This window comes from Apteryx mantelli, unplaced genomic scaffold (genome assembly GCF_036417845.1).
Source record: "Apteryx mantelli isolate bAptMan1 unplaced genomic scaffold, bAptMan1.hap1 HAP1_SCAFFOLD_40, whole genome shotgun sequence".
Lineage (NCBI taxonomy): Eukaryota > Metazoa > Chordata > Aves > Apterygiformes > Apterygidae > Apteryx > Apteryx mantelli.
Window position 1 is genome coordinate 1,028,075 of NW_027118755.1, and position 15,013 is coordinate 1,043,087.

The 15,013-nt window shown below is 44.9% G+C and overlaps 3 protein-coding genes across 3 annotated transcripts in view; all 3 read right to left on the minus strand.

The window, feature by feature from the left end:
* The window catches only part of LOC136996504 (SUN domain-containing protein 3-like), a 512,910-nt gene that overhangs the window by 165,010 nt on the left and 332,887 nt on the right, over positions 1 to 15,013 (minus strand). The window lies entirely within an intron of this gene.
* LOC136996470 (olfactory receptor 4E1-like) lies at positions 1,002 to 2,280 on the minus strand. Its single transcript, XM_067317391.1, has 2 exons — positions 2,269 to 2,280; positions 1,002 to 1,925 (listed from the first exon to the last, which is right to left on the minus strand). The coding sequence occupies exons 1-2, from the start codon at positions 2,278 to 2,280 to the stop codon at positions 1,002 to 1,004; spliced, it is 936 nt and encodes a 311-aa protein (XP_067173492.1).
* On the minus strand, positions 13,998 to 14,918 carry LOC136996501 (olfactory receptor 12D1-like; the record flags this gene model as incomplete). The annotated part of the gene is made up of 1 exon (XM_067317427.1): positions 13,998 to 14,918. A coding segment is annotated over exon 1 (921 nt), but the record flags the coding sequence as incomplete, so codon positions are not given.

The following is a 15,013-nucleotide window of genomic DNA, read 5'->3' on the forward strand; positions in this document are numbered from 1 at the left end:
AAGAGCTAAGCACTAACTTTGGTCAGCTACCTCAGTCTAAAAGCATGCAAGCAAAACCCCACTATGGTCCTTGGCAATTTGTCACAGGAGGAATATGTGCAATGCTTTTGCCCCAGAGAGGAGTTTGCCTGTGGCCCAGAGGACAAGGACTGTGAGCTTCCTCAGCTGATGCTACAGTACCATCATCTATCGACATAGCATGCGCCTATCTGCTCTTTTCCCTGATGGCAGTGGAGACTTGGGAGTTTCTATCTCTCCTTGCTCCTTGTTCCAAATCATAAGCTGCACCCAAAGTCATGCTAACACATTTGTGCAGCCATATGGAAAATAGATAAGTAGATGTATCTAGGCTAAAAGTATCATTTGATTCAGACACCCTGCTGAAAATGGGCAAAGAGCTCCGATCTGCCTTCACCTGCTTATTTTGCAACATCCTGCGTAAAGAAAAGATCTGTCCTGCTGCATACAGGGAAAGAGAGGCAGTAGGGTTTGGGCTAAAAATAGCTGTCTGCACAAAACCTGTACATCCATGAAATCCTTATCTGAATGAGGACAAGTTTGAAACTCTCAAAATCAGGCTAACTACAGAGGCCAGAAGAGGAAACTGAATAAGAAGTCTTGTGTTTGCTAAAGCATTAACTTCTTCTAGGAGTACGTAGGGTGAAGGGATAATTTTCCTTTGAATGGAAGAAGTGTTCCTGCAAAATACACTTAGGCTGCTTAGATGAAGAGCCCAAAGGAGCTGGGTCCTTAGAGCACAGCAATCTAGAATATCCTTGGCATTTCTATTTCAAAACTTGTCCTCTGATAAATGAGCTTAAAGCATCCCTCAAAGAACTTGTTGTGGATGAGAGCCAGTGCCATTGTTTGATTTCACCTCAGTGCTAAGGGTGCAGAGAAGTCAAAAGCTGAAGATACATGCCCAGAGAACACCCTGGAGGGAGGGGATAGGGACAGACAGTACACAGGGATTGGCAGCCTTCCGTTCACTCCCAACAGTGTCACTTGTCTTGGGAATCAATCTGCCGCCTGCGTAGCTTTCTCAAAGCATTTTTCAGGTCCTCATTCCTAAAGGTATAGATAATGGGGTTCATCAGAGGGGTAATGGCCGTGAAGAAAACTGACACGACTTTGTCTGCAGCTAAACTCTTGGCTGGCCTGAGATAGATGAAAATGCAGTGTCCCAGGAAAAGTGTCACCACTGTCAGGTGAGCAGCACAGGTAGATAATGCCTTGTGTTGCCCTTCCGAGAGATGGTTCCTTAGTGAGACCAAAATGACCACATAGGAAGTCACCAGCACCAGGAAGCAGACCACAGAGACGAGGCCTGAGGTAGCGACAAGGAACATTTCTAAGACATGGGTGTTTGTGCAGGCCAACTTAATGATCAAAGGGGCATCACAAAAGAAGTTGTCAATGGCACTGGGACCACAGTATGGGAGATTGAGGGTCAGGGCAGTGAGGGACACAGAATGCATCAGCCCTCCCATCCACATGACCGTGGCCAGCTGGAGGCACATCTTCCGGCTCATGATGGTGCCATAATGCATGGGGTTGCAGATGGCTATGCAGCGATCATAGGCCATGATGGTGAGGAGAAAGATCTCTGTGCAGGCAAAGAGGTGGAGGAAGAACATCTGTGCCTCACACCCCTCAGAAGAGATGCTCTTCTTGTCCACCAGGAAGTCAGCCAGCATCTTGGGCATCACCACTGAGGAGGGGCAGATGTCAATGACAGAGAGGTTGCTGAGGAAGAAGTACATGGGACTGTGCAGACGCTGGTCATGTGCAATCGTGAAGATGATGAGAATGTTGCTCAAAATAATCAGCATGTAGATGACCACGAAGAAGGTGAAGAGGGCCAGCTCTACAGCATGGTTGGTGGTGAGGCCCAAGAGGAAGAACTCACTCCCTGTAGTGTGATTCTGCCACACCGTGTTTACTGCTGCGTTGCACCCAGGAGAAAGAACACGGAGAAAGGAGAATTAAATTTATGGTATGAGAGGACAGAACATGATGACAATCATACAAACTTGAGCTATATGGAGGAATAAAGGCAGAACAGCCTAACAGTTTCACCCAAAAGGTGATGCCTAATATTAGCAGAAGTATTCAAGCTTGAAGGACAAGCAAGTACTGGAACAGGTTTCCAAAGGAGACTGTGGGATTTCTTCAGTTTCCAGACAATGCAATGCAAGCTGACTTACTTCTCTGACTTACTCAGGAGCTATCAGGTTGCAGGAAGATTTGCCTCCTGGCAGAATGTACCTCAGGATCCATCTTTCCTGATTCCAGGTGTCTCGTTTAAGCTACCTGTCTGCAACTGTCAGACATAAAAGGGATGAATCTGTGCCTGCAGTTATTCCTCTTCCTTCACTGTAGAGGAAACCAAATGATTAGTGGAAGACTTCTGTGTTGGGCATTGCAGTTTAGTGAGATGACATCTGAATAGACTTCAGGGAAGTCACTGCTAACTTCTTCATAGATCTCATAGACTGGGGATTTAGGCTTTCACTAAAAGATCATTTTTAAGACCCTAGATACTTGTTGCTGCTGTTTGCTAAGTCTTGCCTGGTTTTCCAACCTCCTCCCAAAAGTAAGAATAGCCAGCACAGTCTCCAAATGTGGTATGACACCACCTTTTCCTGCTAGGTAGCTGTCTGCAAATTCATTTGAGTGTGACATTCACTTCCCCAGCTGCAACCTTGCTTGGGGAGAACAGATTCACCTGCTTTTCAGTCAGGAGCCAGTCAGAAACCTCAGCTGCTTGATATCTGATGTATTTATGAGGGATCAAGCAATGCAACACCTACAGTCACAAATTCAGTGACCTTGAATAGCTCTGCCCATTCCATATTCCAGTGTTCCTGTGATTGTATTTTCATTTTGAAATGAAAATCTAAAAATTTTGGCAAAATAATCAAAAGTACACATACACAAACACAAAATCTTGTCTTTGGAATAGGAGTGAGATGAGAGGACATCGAATAGGAACCCTGTCCAACAAAGGAGAAAGCTTGTTTACAGCGCATGGTTCAAGGCGGTCATACAACAGAAATAATGATGTGGGAAACGGCAGGACTTCTCAAAGTTCCCCACTGCTAAAATGAAGCCATCTCTGAGTATGAACCCAGAGTTCTTGTATTTGGAAATCAACGTCACTGTGGTTTCCTTGCTGCTGGTACGCTGAGCTTCTGAGAACAGGCCTAACCAAGCACCTGAACGATAGCTACATTTCTAACAGCATGTGGACGCTCCAGAAGTGGCTGAATACCCCCAAAGTGGTCTGCAGCTGCTACAAGTGGAGCCACAAGCCTGTAAAATGTACATTTACATTAGTATTTTTGCCTGTTACAGCTCCCACGACTAACATTTTCATAGGGCTCTAAAGTTGCCAAGGACCTGCACGAGGCTCCTGTCTTCATCTGGAGTCTGCTGAGAGACAAATACTGATGTCTCCAAAGACACCTGGTAGAATCAGATGCCTGATTTCCTCCTGTACTCAAGGTCTTGCAAAAAGGACTGAAAAGCAACCAAACAGAAGTGTTGTTCTCCTTCCAGTCAATGTCTCAGCCCCTTCTCCCTGCAACAAACCCAAAAGCAAACAGAGTAGGGAGGAAAAACCGAGCTTACTTATGTAGTTTCCAGTGGTGTCCGGAAAAAGAATGATTGTGAGTTGAATTCCAGTGTTTTTTCTCCATAAAAGAAAAAGCAATTTTTGGTCTAAAAAATGGAGGTGGATAAACAAATGTCTTCCTTTTGATCGCCATCTGTAAATTCCTCTAGCCAAAGGAATTGATAATTCCTGCAACTGAACAGGCAGGGTTTGCTTTGGTTTGGATTTTTTTTTTTTTTGAGGGGGGGGTCCCTCTAATATACCCAAGTTATCTTGTGCAGATGGTCCCCTCATACTGGAAGATCGTCCTGATATTTAACTAGTTCAAGCCTTTACTTAATAAACAAACAAACAAAGAAAGAAGCAAATAAATAAAATAAAATAAAATAAAATAAAATAAATCTTGATTGGTTACTTCATGAACAATGCAAAAATCAAAATAGAAACTGAACTTCTTGCCTACTTCCAAAGCTTTCCTGCCCCCAAATCAGAAGTTGAAGCTTAACGCTGACAGGATAAACAGGGATGTAGAGGTGACTTACACCTTCAACCCTTCCCCGTAACAGCTAGTTCTGGAGAGCAAGAGCATGTGGTACTCAATCACTCTGAACACCAAATACAGAACCTTTTGTGCTGTGATGAAGTCACAGAGAACTGATAAAGCTTGGGCTGCGTGCTTGTCTGAAAGACAGATTTGGGACTCAAGAAATGTTAAATGCATGCCTTACTAGAGAGTCACAAAGGGATTTGTTAAATCATCCTAGGTTGTTGACAGTATAAGCTTTGGAAGAGATTTAATAAGTCCCTTGGGAGCAGAGCTGTGGGTCCAGTTAGTCACCCAGAAAACCTGTGTGGCTATAGTAGCTCACACAATTGTTCAAAGTCCATTTCAATGGCCTCTGGAGACAAAGAACAAATGTTCACCCATGCCACATAACTCGCTTTGCCTTCTTAAAGGTGTTCTTGGTGAACTAACACCAAGTTTACGCACTGGGAGAGCAGAATACAGCCCATGAGCTCTGCCCAAATGACTTGGACTTAGGAAAGGGATCACAAACTCAGTGTGGAAGAAGGCCTCTGAATAAGAGCTGCCATGCTGAAAATCTGCACACTGCAACGAGTGCAAACTGAGTGATCAAAAGCGCCGATGGAGAACTGACAAAGGATTGCAGCTTCAGGCGTTCATCTTAAGGGATTTTCCTTAAAAAGAGAGAACTATTAATAAACAATATGCCTAATGAATGGCATTCAAGCATTATGTTTCTTATCTCCTTGCAACAGTGACAAAAAGTCAAGTATGGGCAGGATTATTTTCTCCGGTTCTTCATTTGCATCTTTAGCTGCTCTGTCAGCAAGAACTATGGATGTTTAGAACAGCTTGAGAACAGTGTGGGGAAAAAAGGGGATAATCAAGCAAAGGAATTAACCAAGCCTCAGCTTCCTAAAATCTTATCTCAAAATGAAAACTTGCACATTGCTCTGAATACACTTCCAAAAAAAAAAAAAAGGGTAGAAAGTGATGTCTTTTGTATGGTAGCTTAATCTTGGAAGAAACCCCCTTTTTTTTACGTTTCCTGGTGAGGCAAGAGAGTTCAAACACAGGCTGATAAGCATGGCCTAAAAGTTACAAAGTGAAGTACCAGGATTATCTGCACAGAAAGAGGTTAGGTGCTGATTTGTCACAATGAAATTTACCTATTACTGATAAAGCTGGAAAAAACCAGCACCTGACCCTGGAAAGTGCAGCTGCTTTTGCTCTAGCTTTTATTTCTCCTCTGTGGCTACTTTTCTCCCAATTAGCTTGGGGAGTGCCCACCTCATGTACTCATTTCCCAGGATGCAGATTATGGGATTTAGCAGGAGGTGACGGCTGTGTTAGGAAGACTGATATCACAGTGCCCTCAGTGAAGCTGGTGCAAGGGCAGGAGTAAATGAAGATGCAGTATCCCAGGAAGAGCATTACAACCATGAGCCTGATGGCAGAAGCACTGAGGGCCTCATGCACACCTTTGCACAGATGTTTCTGTAGCAAGACTAGGAGGATGCCATAAGAGGCCAGTGGGACCATGAAGCAAGCCTAGATGAGCCCAGAGCTGGAGATTTTCAGCATCTCAATAATGTAGGCATTCGTGCAAGCCGCCTTGATCACTGGCAGCACATCACAGACCAAGCTGTCAAATTCTGTGAAGCAGGGCAGCTTGATCATAATTCCAGTCAGGCCACAGGGGATCCCTGTCCCCACGCACACAGCCCCAGCCAGCTGTAGGTGTACTCTCGCATGAGTGTGGGATGATAGTGCATAGGGTTGCAGATGGCCCTGCAGCAGTCATAGGCTGTTGCAGCAAGGAGGCAGATCTCTGTACAGACAGAGATGAAGGAAGAACATCTGGGCCACACATCCTTCCAAAGAGATGATCTTCTCTGCACAGAAGAGGTCACCCAACATTTCAGGCTCTGTAACAGACAAATGGTGGATCTGCGGGAAAAAAGGGTTGCTGAGGAAGAGGCATGTGGCTGTGAGAAAGTATCAGTCATGGTCAACGGACAGCATTACAAGGAGGTTGTCAGGCAGAGTCATGAGATGGAGGGGCAGAAACACCACAGAGAGGATCATTTGTGCCTCTGAGCTGGAGGGCAGTCCCCAAAGGATGAACTCTCTCACTGTGGTCTCACTCAGTGTCACTTCTGCCATGCTTTTGGTCATGACAGAGGGAAGGAAATTTTTCACAGAAACATCTTTTTTCTTTCTTCTTTTTTTCTTTTTCCAGGGGGTGGGGTGAGGGTGTTAGTCCTTGAGATCTATTTTGATCCTCTCATATTGCTACCAGAAATTAGAAAATAAAGGGATGGAGAGACCTGCTGAGTGAGATTTATGCCTCCCAATTTATACCTCACTATAGACTCACTAACTGTGAAAAGACACTAAGATCATTAGCTGAAGTAACCAGCGCATTTATATTGGCTCTTAAAGCCCAGCCTTTTTACTTTCCTTTACCCTGGACATGCTGAGTCCTTCTTGGAACCCTGCTACATTTTTGTTCATAGGCCGTCTTGTGTTAGTGAACTCCATAACTCTATAGCAAAGGCTATTAATTCAGGAGCAAAGTTTAGTTGTCAATGTTTTTTTGTAGCCTACTACACAAGAAACCCTTACTCTTTTCCACATAAAAGCCCGAAGTTATAAAATAAAGAGTTATACTTCTTATAGTAAGCTTCATTTTTAATAGGGCATACCTGCTAGTAAGACTTAAGGAAATAAATCTATTTACTTACTTATATATATATATATATATATATATACATTTATTTATTTATTTATTTATCAAGGGAAAAAAAAGTATAGGGATAGCTTGATCAAAGCCTCTAATTGCCTTCAGGGAGATCAGGAGGCTTTTTGATGTAGCAAAGGTATTCACCTGGTCAGTGAGGCAGCAGTGGTTACAAAGCATGCATTTTCAATAGACTAATTGTCAGATGGAGTAGTTTACAAAAGGCAGTGATGGATAATCCATCACTGAGAAATAACACAAGAAAGTAACAACAACAACAATAAAGAAACCCAAACCACAGGACTGAATGTTCTTCTTGAAAAACCTGCTTGATTTGCAATACAAGTTGAATTCAGCCCTGTGTTCACTAGAAGATCAAAGCAGGTGACACATTTATAATGAAACCAGCTAAGGGTCAGTATTCTATTAATAAAGTGGGATATTTGCAATCATGTTGGTGGTGTTAGGCTGAATTACACTGGGCTGACAGGCGGAATAGTAAAATTGAAACAATACACTGCATCAGTTTTCCTTTATAAAAATTCCTGTGAAAACAGCACCCAAAGAAGCAGCACCCTAAGTGCAATCACTCAGAACAGTTCCTCTCATCTCGTGGGAACTGGGGCTTTTAAACTGAAGCACAGAGACCATTACTGAGATATTCAAGTTCTTACAGACGCAGGCACACATCCTGTGACAGTCCCTCCAACACCTGAGTGACTGCTTGGGAGAGTTACTGAACCGCTGCAAAACATTGTGGTGGAGCTTCCACACCCATGCCAGAAAGCTGGAATGTGTGAATACTCTCAGGTCAGACGCTTTTAGTACATAGACACCAGGAACAGGCTGATCAGTACTGTCAAATTACTATTGTGTGTCGAATGTATAAATGTTTGCATACTGTGGTAGTCATTTAAGTTACATAGTAGCATTTTTTTATATATATATAATTAAACTGTAGATGTGTAATTTACAAGTTTAGGAGTGTGTGTATTGCTTCCCATATCCTAAATTGAACCATAGCTCAGCTGGTCTGGGCCATTTCCTCGAGCTACATTATCACATTAATTGCCATAGACAGAACGATACAGACTTAGCAATGGATACACTGATTGAATAGGCTTTATCTATGGAATGATTAGAAAAGGCCACTCACTTTCCCTCACCCTAGATGGGACGAGACCTGAGCAGCTGCTAACTGGCAGAAACTGAATGAAATTCAAAAGCAAGTAGAGACCTCTGAGGACTGTTAATAGCTCCGGGGTGAGGAGCAGGGGGTGCCAGTTCTTCACCATGATATTGTTAAGCCTCTTGTAATCTATACAGGGCCGTAGTCTTCCTCTTCTCCTCCTGCATGAGGAGCCAGGAGGAGAGGTAGATAAACCACTGTGCCAGATTGTCCTTGAGGTATTCTTTGAGGGCTGCTAATTCAGGGTGGCAAGGCACCTCCTTTCTTGGGATCAGGTCAATGTGGCAGTCATATGTGTCATAGAGTGGTAGCGTTTCTTCCACATTCTTCTCAAAGACATTTGTAAAGTTACTCATAGTGTTTTGGAGGGAGTAGGGCAGAGACTGAGGCAGAGGCAGAGTTACAGTCCTGGAGCCTGGGTGATTCAGGGCGGCAGGCTGTGGGGCTTGGCAGAGCTCTGGTGGTGCAGGGATCTTGGTTCTGAGGCTGTGTGTGGTGAGAACAGAGCCATGGTCTGTAGGTGTCGTACTTGGCCCAGTTAGCGTGCAATTATGCTCCTTGTTTTTTGTCTCCCAGGGGGGTGTTGTAGGGTTCTTGGCACCAATCAAGTCCATGGCTACCATGCAGCCAGGAAACTGCTCACAGAGTGCAAAGCCAGGGACGTGGGAAACTCTGGACCAACTCACATAGGTGCTGTGGTGGGGGACACAGTCATAACATAATCCTATATGTCACACTATGAAGGTTCAACAGTAACAACTGAGACAGTAACATAATAAAAAATATGTTTACTTCCTCACACAACCTCTTGGATTAGTTACATCCATTAAAATAATGCGATTACTAATTTAGAAAGGATAACCCCAAACCATCAGTTACTGTGCTATTAATTGGAAACACTGCTTACCCCAACTTGAAAGCCAGCTTATTCACTCTCCTAGTGAGAGGACTCTCAACCTGCAGGAGTTACCTTAACCCAGCGTCCCAGGAAAAGGGGGGGGGGGGCGGATACTCACGGTCCAGCTGGAGAGGATGATCAGGTCACGTTCCCATCCCCTGCTCAAACTCTCTTAGCTTCCAAGTCTCTTTTTACATGGCTGGGGCTCTGGGCAAACACTGCTTTTGCTGACCTTTGTGAGTTCCACAATCACGGGACTGTTTTTTTTTCTGCTTGGAAAGACCCTGCTAGTGAGGCAAGACCACAATACCTCCATATCGCTTCTTCCCTCCCTGGGGGTCCCTGCAGTTTTGATTCCCCAGACTTATCAGGTGGCACACTTCTTTAGTCCTGTCTATTCTTCTATTCCACAGCCTTGCGCATATCACTCCTTGCACATATCAGTTGACAAACTTCTTCAGTCCTGTTAACTCTTTGCTTGCTCGTCACTACAGCAGGAGAAAGCCTCACAGTCACAGCCCCTGGTATACTCACGGGTGATTCGAACCACCCTGATGTCTGCTGGAAGGGCAGTGCAGCTGGGCACAAGGAATTGTGCAGATTTCTGGAATTCACAGAAGATAATTTCTTGGTGAAGGTGATTGATGAAGTGACTAGGAGAGATGCTTTGTTGGACCTGATACACTGGACCATGGAGGGCATGGCTGCTATTCAGAGGGCCTTGACAGGCTGGAGAAATGGGCTAACAGGAACCTCCTGAAATGAAGGAAAAGCAAATCCTATGGCTCGAATCTGGGTGGAATAACCCCATGCAACAGGGCAGGCTGTGTCCAACTATCTAGTAAGCAGGTCTGCACAGAAAGATCTGGGGATTCTGAAAGACAAGAGCTTGAAAACAAGTCTGCAGTGTGTCACTGCAGCAAAAGAAGGCCAACCACACCTTGGGTGTATTAGTAAGAGTGCAGCCAGCAGGCCCAGAGGGAAGTGATCCTTACCCTCTCTTTAGTACTTGTGAGAATACCTCTAGAGCATTGTGTCCAGTTTTGGACTCCCCAGTACATGAAGGACGTTGACATACTGGAGCAAGTCCAGTGGAGGCTCTCAAGATGCTCAGGGGACTTGAGCACATGATGTACAAGGAGATGGTGAGGAAACTGGGCTTGGTCAGCCTTAGGAGGAGAAGGCTAATGCGACACCTTTTTGCTCTCTACAACTACATGATCAGCGGATACAGAGAAGACAAAGCCAGGCTCATCTCAGATGTGCACAGTGATAGTGCAAGAGGTAAGGGACACAAGTTGGAACATGGGAAATTCTTTCTAGACATATGTTTTTATTTAATTTGTTATTGCTGTTATTATTATTTACCATGAGAGTGGTCAAGTACTGGAAGAAGTTCCCCAGAAAGGTCATGGAATCTCCATCCTCGGAGGTGTTCAGGACTTAACCAGACAAATCCCTAACAACTTCATCTTCTTAGACCTGCTTTGAGGAGGGGTTTAGACTAGATGACCTCTGGGGATCTCTTCCAATTATCCTATGATTCTAAGATTACTAATGCTTTGAATCAATAACAGCCTCTTCTACTATTTTGTGTGTAGAACACCAAAGTGTTAACACTGCTGTAACGTAAGTTATGTGGTAGCTAAATGCTCAAAAAGAAGAAGGTATTTATTTTCTCCAGTCTTAGATGGGAGATTCATCCATCCCAAATCAGATTTCTAGCGTATAGATATCTATACCAAAGCTTGCATTGCCTTTGTGCAGGTAATGGATAGAATTGGTCATATCTCAGGTGTGATTCATCTCCTGAGGTAGGGGTGGGCTTTACAACCAGGTTCACCTATCTGCATTTCTGTGTCTACAGGATATGTGTGCACATGTGAGCTATCCCTCCAAAGCTCCTGTTACAGTACATGGAAATCTATGGCTCAATTTATTTGTCCACACATAGGAATCTTGTACCACCAGGGAGGCCCCCAGGTCTTCTGTCTGACCTCCACTTTCTGCTCCACAAGCCAAGGGTCTGCCTTGTGTTGTACTTACCAGCCCCTGGAGATACTGTATGGCATCTCAGGTGTCACAAGAAAAGTGTGTCTAGGCAGGCGGCAAGTGCTCTTTCATTTGTAAAATGAACCTGAAACAACAACACCAGCTGTGGATGTCCGTACTGGAGATGTCTGAAGGTAAGGGAGATGGACCCTTTAGGAGTCAGTCTCCTGACTCCTGCTGGAGTGAGGGTCTGCTCTTCTGAACCTAAATCATAAAAACCCTTCCTGCAGTAAGTGCAAAAGGAGAAACACCTTGAGGACAATTCACACTCTTCCGTCACCCACATCAAATACCTCTTTTAAAATGAGTCTTAAAAGAGGGCAGAATTTTTTCCTCTTTAGTTTTGTTCTTCACTGAATGAAACACACCACAGTGTGTTTCAAATACAGAATACATGTAGAACCACTCCCATTAATGCTTTTTTCCTGATTTTTAATCTGTTATTCATTTTTCTTGGTGCAATTCATGACAAAAAATGAAGGAGGACATTAAAACCAGGTCAGGAGAATCATCCTACTGGCATTTGGAAACCTTTACAAATGTCAATACCGCTCTTTCTAGTCTTCCTCATGATTTACATTGTGACCATGTCTGGGAACATCCTCATCACTGTGCTGTTTGTGGCTGATTTGCACTTTCATAACCCATGTACTTCTGCTTGGGAAATCTGCCAATGTTCCACTGTCATGCCCAAGACACTGGCCAGTTTCCTGAGTGGAGAAGAAAAAAATCAATGTTTTTGACTCAGAATTATATTTTTTAGTTTTTTACCGGGTGCAAAATCTTACTGCCTGTTGGCAAGGTCTTTGTGATTTGGATTAGCAAAGAGGCAAAGGATTTTACTATGAAGCTTGCATGAGTGAACAATGCTGCTTCAACTAGTAACTGTGTCTTGGCCATGTGGTTCTTTAGATATTGACATAATGGTATCTCCAATGCAAAAGTCAACTTTCTGCGCCCCACCCCCTTACAAAATTGTAATTTTGTTGAGGAATGTTATAAAGCCGCTGCCTCCAGCGGGCTCTGGGACCCAAGGATTCCTGTCTGGGCACTGGAGCCCAGCCTGGTGCACAGAGGGGAGGCCTCTCCAGCCCAAGCACAGCTGCTGCTCTCCTCTTTGCAAATTCAACCAGTAGTGAGGCTGAGTGTTTATCTCACACACACACACACACACACACACAGAGCAGACTAAGGGAAAATGCAAGCACTCTGTCCCCCTCCCCCCGCAGCTATTGCCAAGGTACACGGGTACTATGACCTGTGATCCTCGCTCCAGCTGCTGACACTGAGACCCTCACTCCACTCACCCTGGCCACCCTCAGTAGCTGATATTTGAGTACACTGGCCCAACAACCCATGGTCCTGCTCCGGTGACTGATGCTAGGACCCTCTCTTGCTGCAGTTACTGTCACCACAGTCACAAGAGCCATTATCACCTGAGGTCTGACTCCAGTTTCTGGGCCCAGTCCACTCACCCTTGTCTCTCCACCTAGATCTTACAGCACTCACAAATGGGATATGAAGACTCGAACTGCAAGAGAAACCTTGAGTCCTGGTTAAGGTGGATTGGAAAGGCACCATTAAAACCACTGCAGAAGGTCAATATCTTGAAGGGTTAAACAATCACAAAGTCAATCTATCTCATAGACCATGGTGTACCTCCACAGGCTTGACCTGCGTATTCAGTCAGCAGCTAAAGGCTCGTTACATCTTCCTGCCTGTGCCTGTGATTCCACGTTCTACCCAAATACTAAAGACAGTGTCTTGGGGATCACTCAGCTGGCTGGTTTGATCCCAGATGTGCAGGCTGGTACACTGCATAGAATTACCCACTCCCAATATAGCATTATTTGATCTGCAGAGCTAAAGGAAGGTATTGATAAAGATTTTGAGAGACTGTGGGTGGCAGCTGAGTGTAGCAAACATGAGAGACCATCAGTTTTGGATAAAACAGTGATCAAAGTGATCCCAGTCACACGTGAAGAGGGCGAGGTGGTCTTAGAATGGGAGATCCCTCTCCAAAAAGTTATCTTCCCAAGTCTACAGAATTGGAGGAAGGAGGAATTTGTGAAATGGTCCGAGCTACATTGTCAAGGTTGTGGTATTTCAAGCTTTGGAAATGACACTATCAGTAATGCTGGGCAGTAAAGTCATAGAGGCATTCCCCATAGGAAGCTTGTAACTGTGTTGTAATTATGAGCCAGTGTAAATGCTACCAGGGAATTCCTGGCTAGAGGAACAGGGGAGACCCTAAAAGAGATCAGCAGGCATTGTTTGGTGGAGAGCAAAACTTGCTCCCATATTGTTGCCCTGCTGTACAGAACGCCCATATTAAGAGACACAATGTATTACACGAGTTTATTGGCAAATGAAGTTGCCTACACAAAGGTGTCTAGTACCATCTTAGAGGCCCTAGGATATCTGACATCCATACAGGGCTGGTAGATCTGGTATAGCGCCTATGGGAGACCTATGCCTTTCTGGAGCAGCAGAGAGACACCAGCTGAGATACCCGGAGTATTTCAAGTGGCATGACATACATGTCTGTATGTGGCCAACTGAATCCCATGGAAAGAAATGAATCCCTCCCTTCTATCAGCTTTAGGATAAGATGAATCATGCCTTGACTTCTCTTGACAGCTCTGACTGGGGGTGGGATTCAGCTGCCGAAAAGAAAAAGAAAAAAAGCAAAATCAAGTGACTTTGCAGCTAAATCACTCGAATAAAGGTGTTTTTATTGAAGTATTACCCCCTGGAGCTGCTAATGCTAATTAGCACTGCTACTGCCCAAGATAGGAGAGATGAGACCATATCCAGTACGTAGGGTGTTTCTGAAGGGACCCAGGCTGTTGGCAGTGAAAAGCAGACTTCTGCACAACACATTCTTGAGCCAAAAGCTCCTCTCATTGCATTGTCCATTGCCTACTACCCCACACAAGCTGCAAAGCAGAACATTTTCTGTGCTAGTAACTCTCTGGAGAAAAGTCTTCTCTTTAGGGCACACTTCACCTCCACATTCCTCAGGGTGTAGATCAAAGGATTGAGGACTGGTGTGACAACATTATACATAAGCGTGGCTATCATTGTCCAGCGGGATGAATTGCCTGAGGAAGGTGGCACATAGTTAAAAATAACAGGGACATAGAATAAGGCCACTACTGTGAGATGGGAGGTGCAAGTGGAGAAGGCTTTCCTCCTTCCCTCCTTGGACTGGACTTTCAGTCGGAGGAAGGAAAAAATGTATAAGTAAGACAAGAGTGTGAAGACAAAGGGGCCTATTGCAATACTCCCTGTGACAATGTTGAGAAGGTTCAGGTTGAGCTGGCTGCTACTGCAGGCCAGTCTCACCAGGGGCTTGATGTCACAGAAGTAGTGCTGGATGTGGCTGGGGCCACAGAAATGGAGCTGGGAGGTCATGACTGTGTGCATCAGAGCATGAAGGAAGCCAGTAGTCCAAGTGGCTACAGCCAGCAGCAGGCAGGCCCGTGGGCTCATGATCAGGGTGTAGCGCAGGGGGTTGCAGATGGCCACAAAGCGGTCATAGGCCATGACAGCCAGGAGGAAAGCTTCGCTGCTTCCCACGAAGTAGGAGAAGTGGAGCTGGCTTAGGCAGCCAGTGTAAGAAATGTCCTGGTGCCCCGAGAGGAACCCAGCCAGCACCTTGGGCACGGTAACTGTGGAGAAGAAAATATCCAGGCAGGAGAGGTTGAAGAGGAAAAAGTACATGGGGGTGTGTAGCCGGGGTTCACATGCCACTACAATCATGATTGCCATATTCCCCAGCAGGGTAGACAGGTACAGGAGTAAGAACAGCATGAACAGGAATTTCTGTAGCCCTTGAACATTGCTCAGGCCAAGGAGGATGAACTTCCTCACCTCTGTCTGGTTATCCATCCCTGCAGGGAAAGACAGAATCACTTGGCAGTAACTTCCTATCTTTCTGTCCTGAGCTGCTATATCCATTTCCCAGCCTCCTCTTCCATAAGATG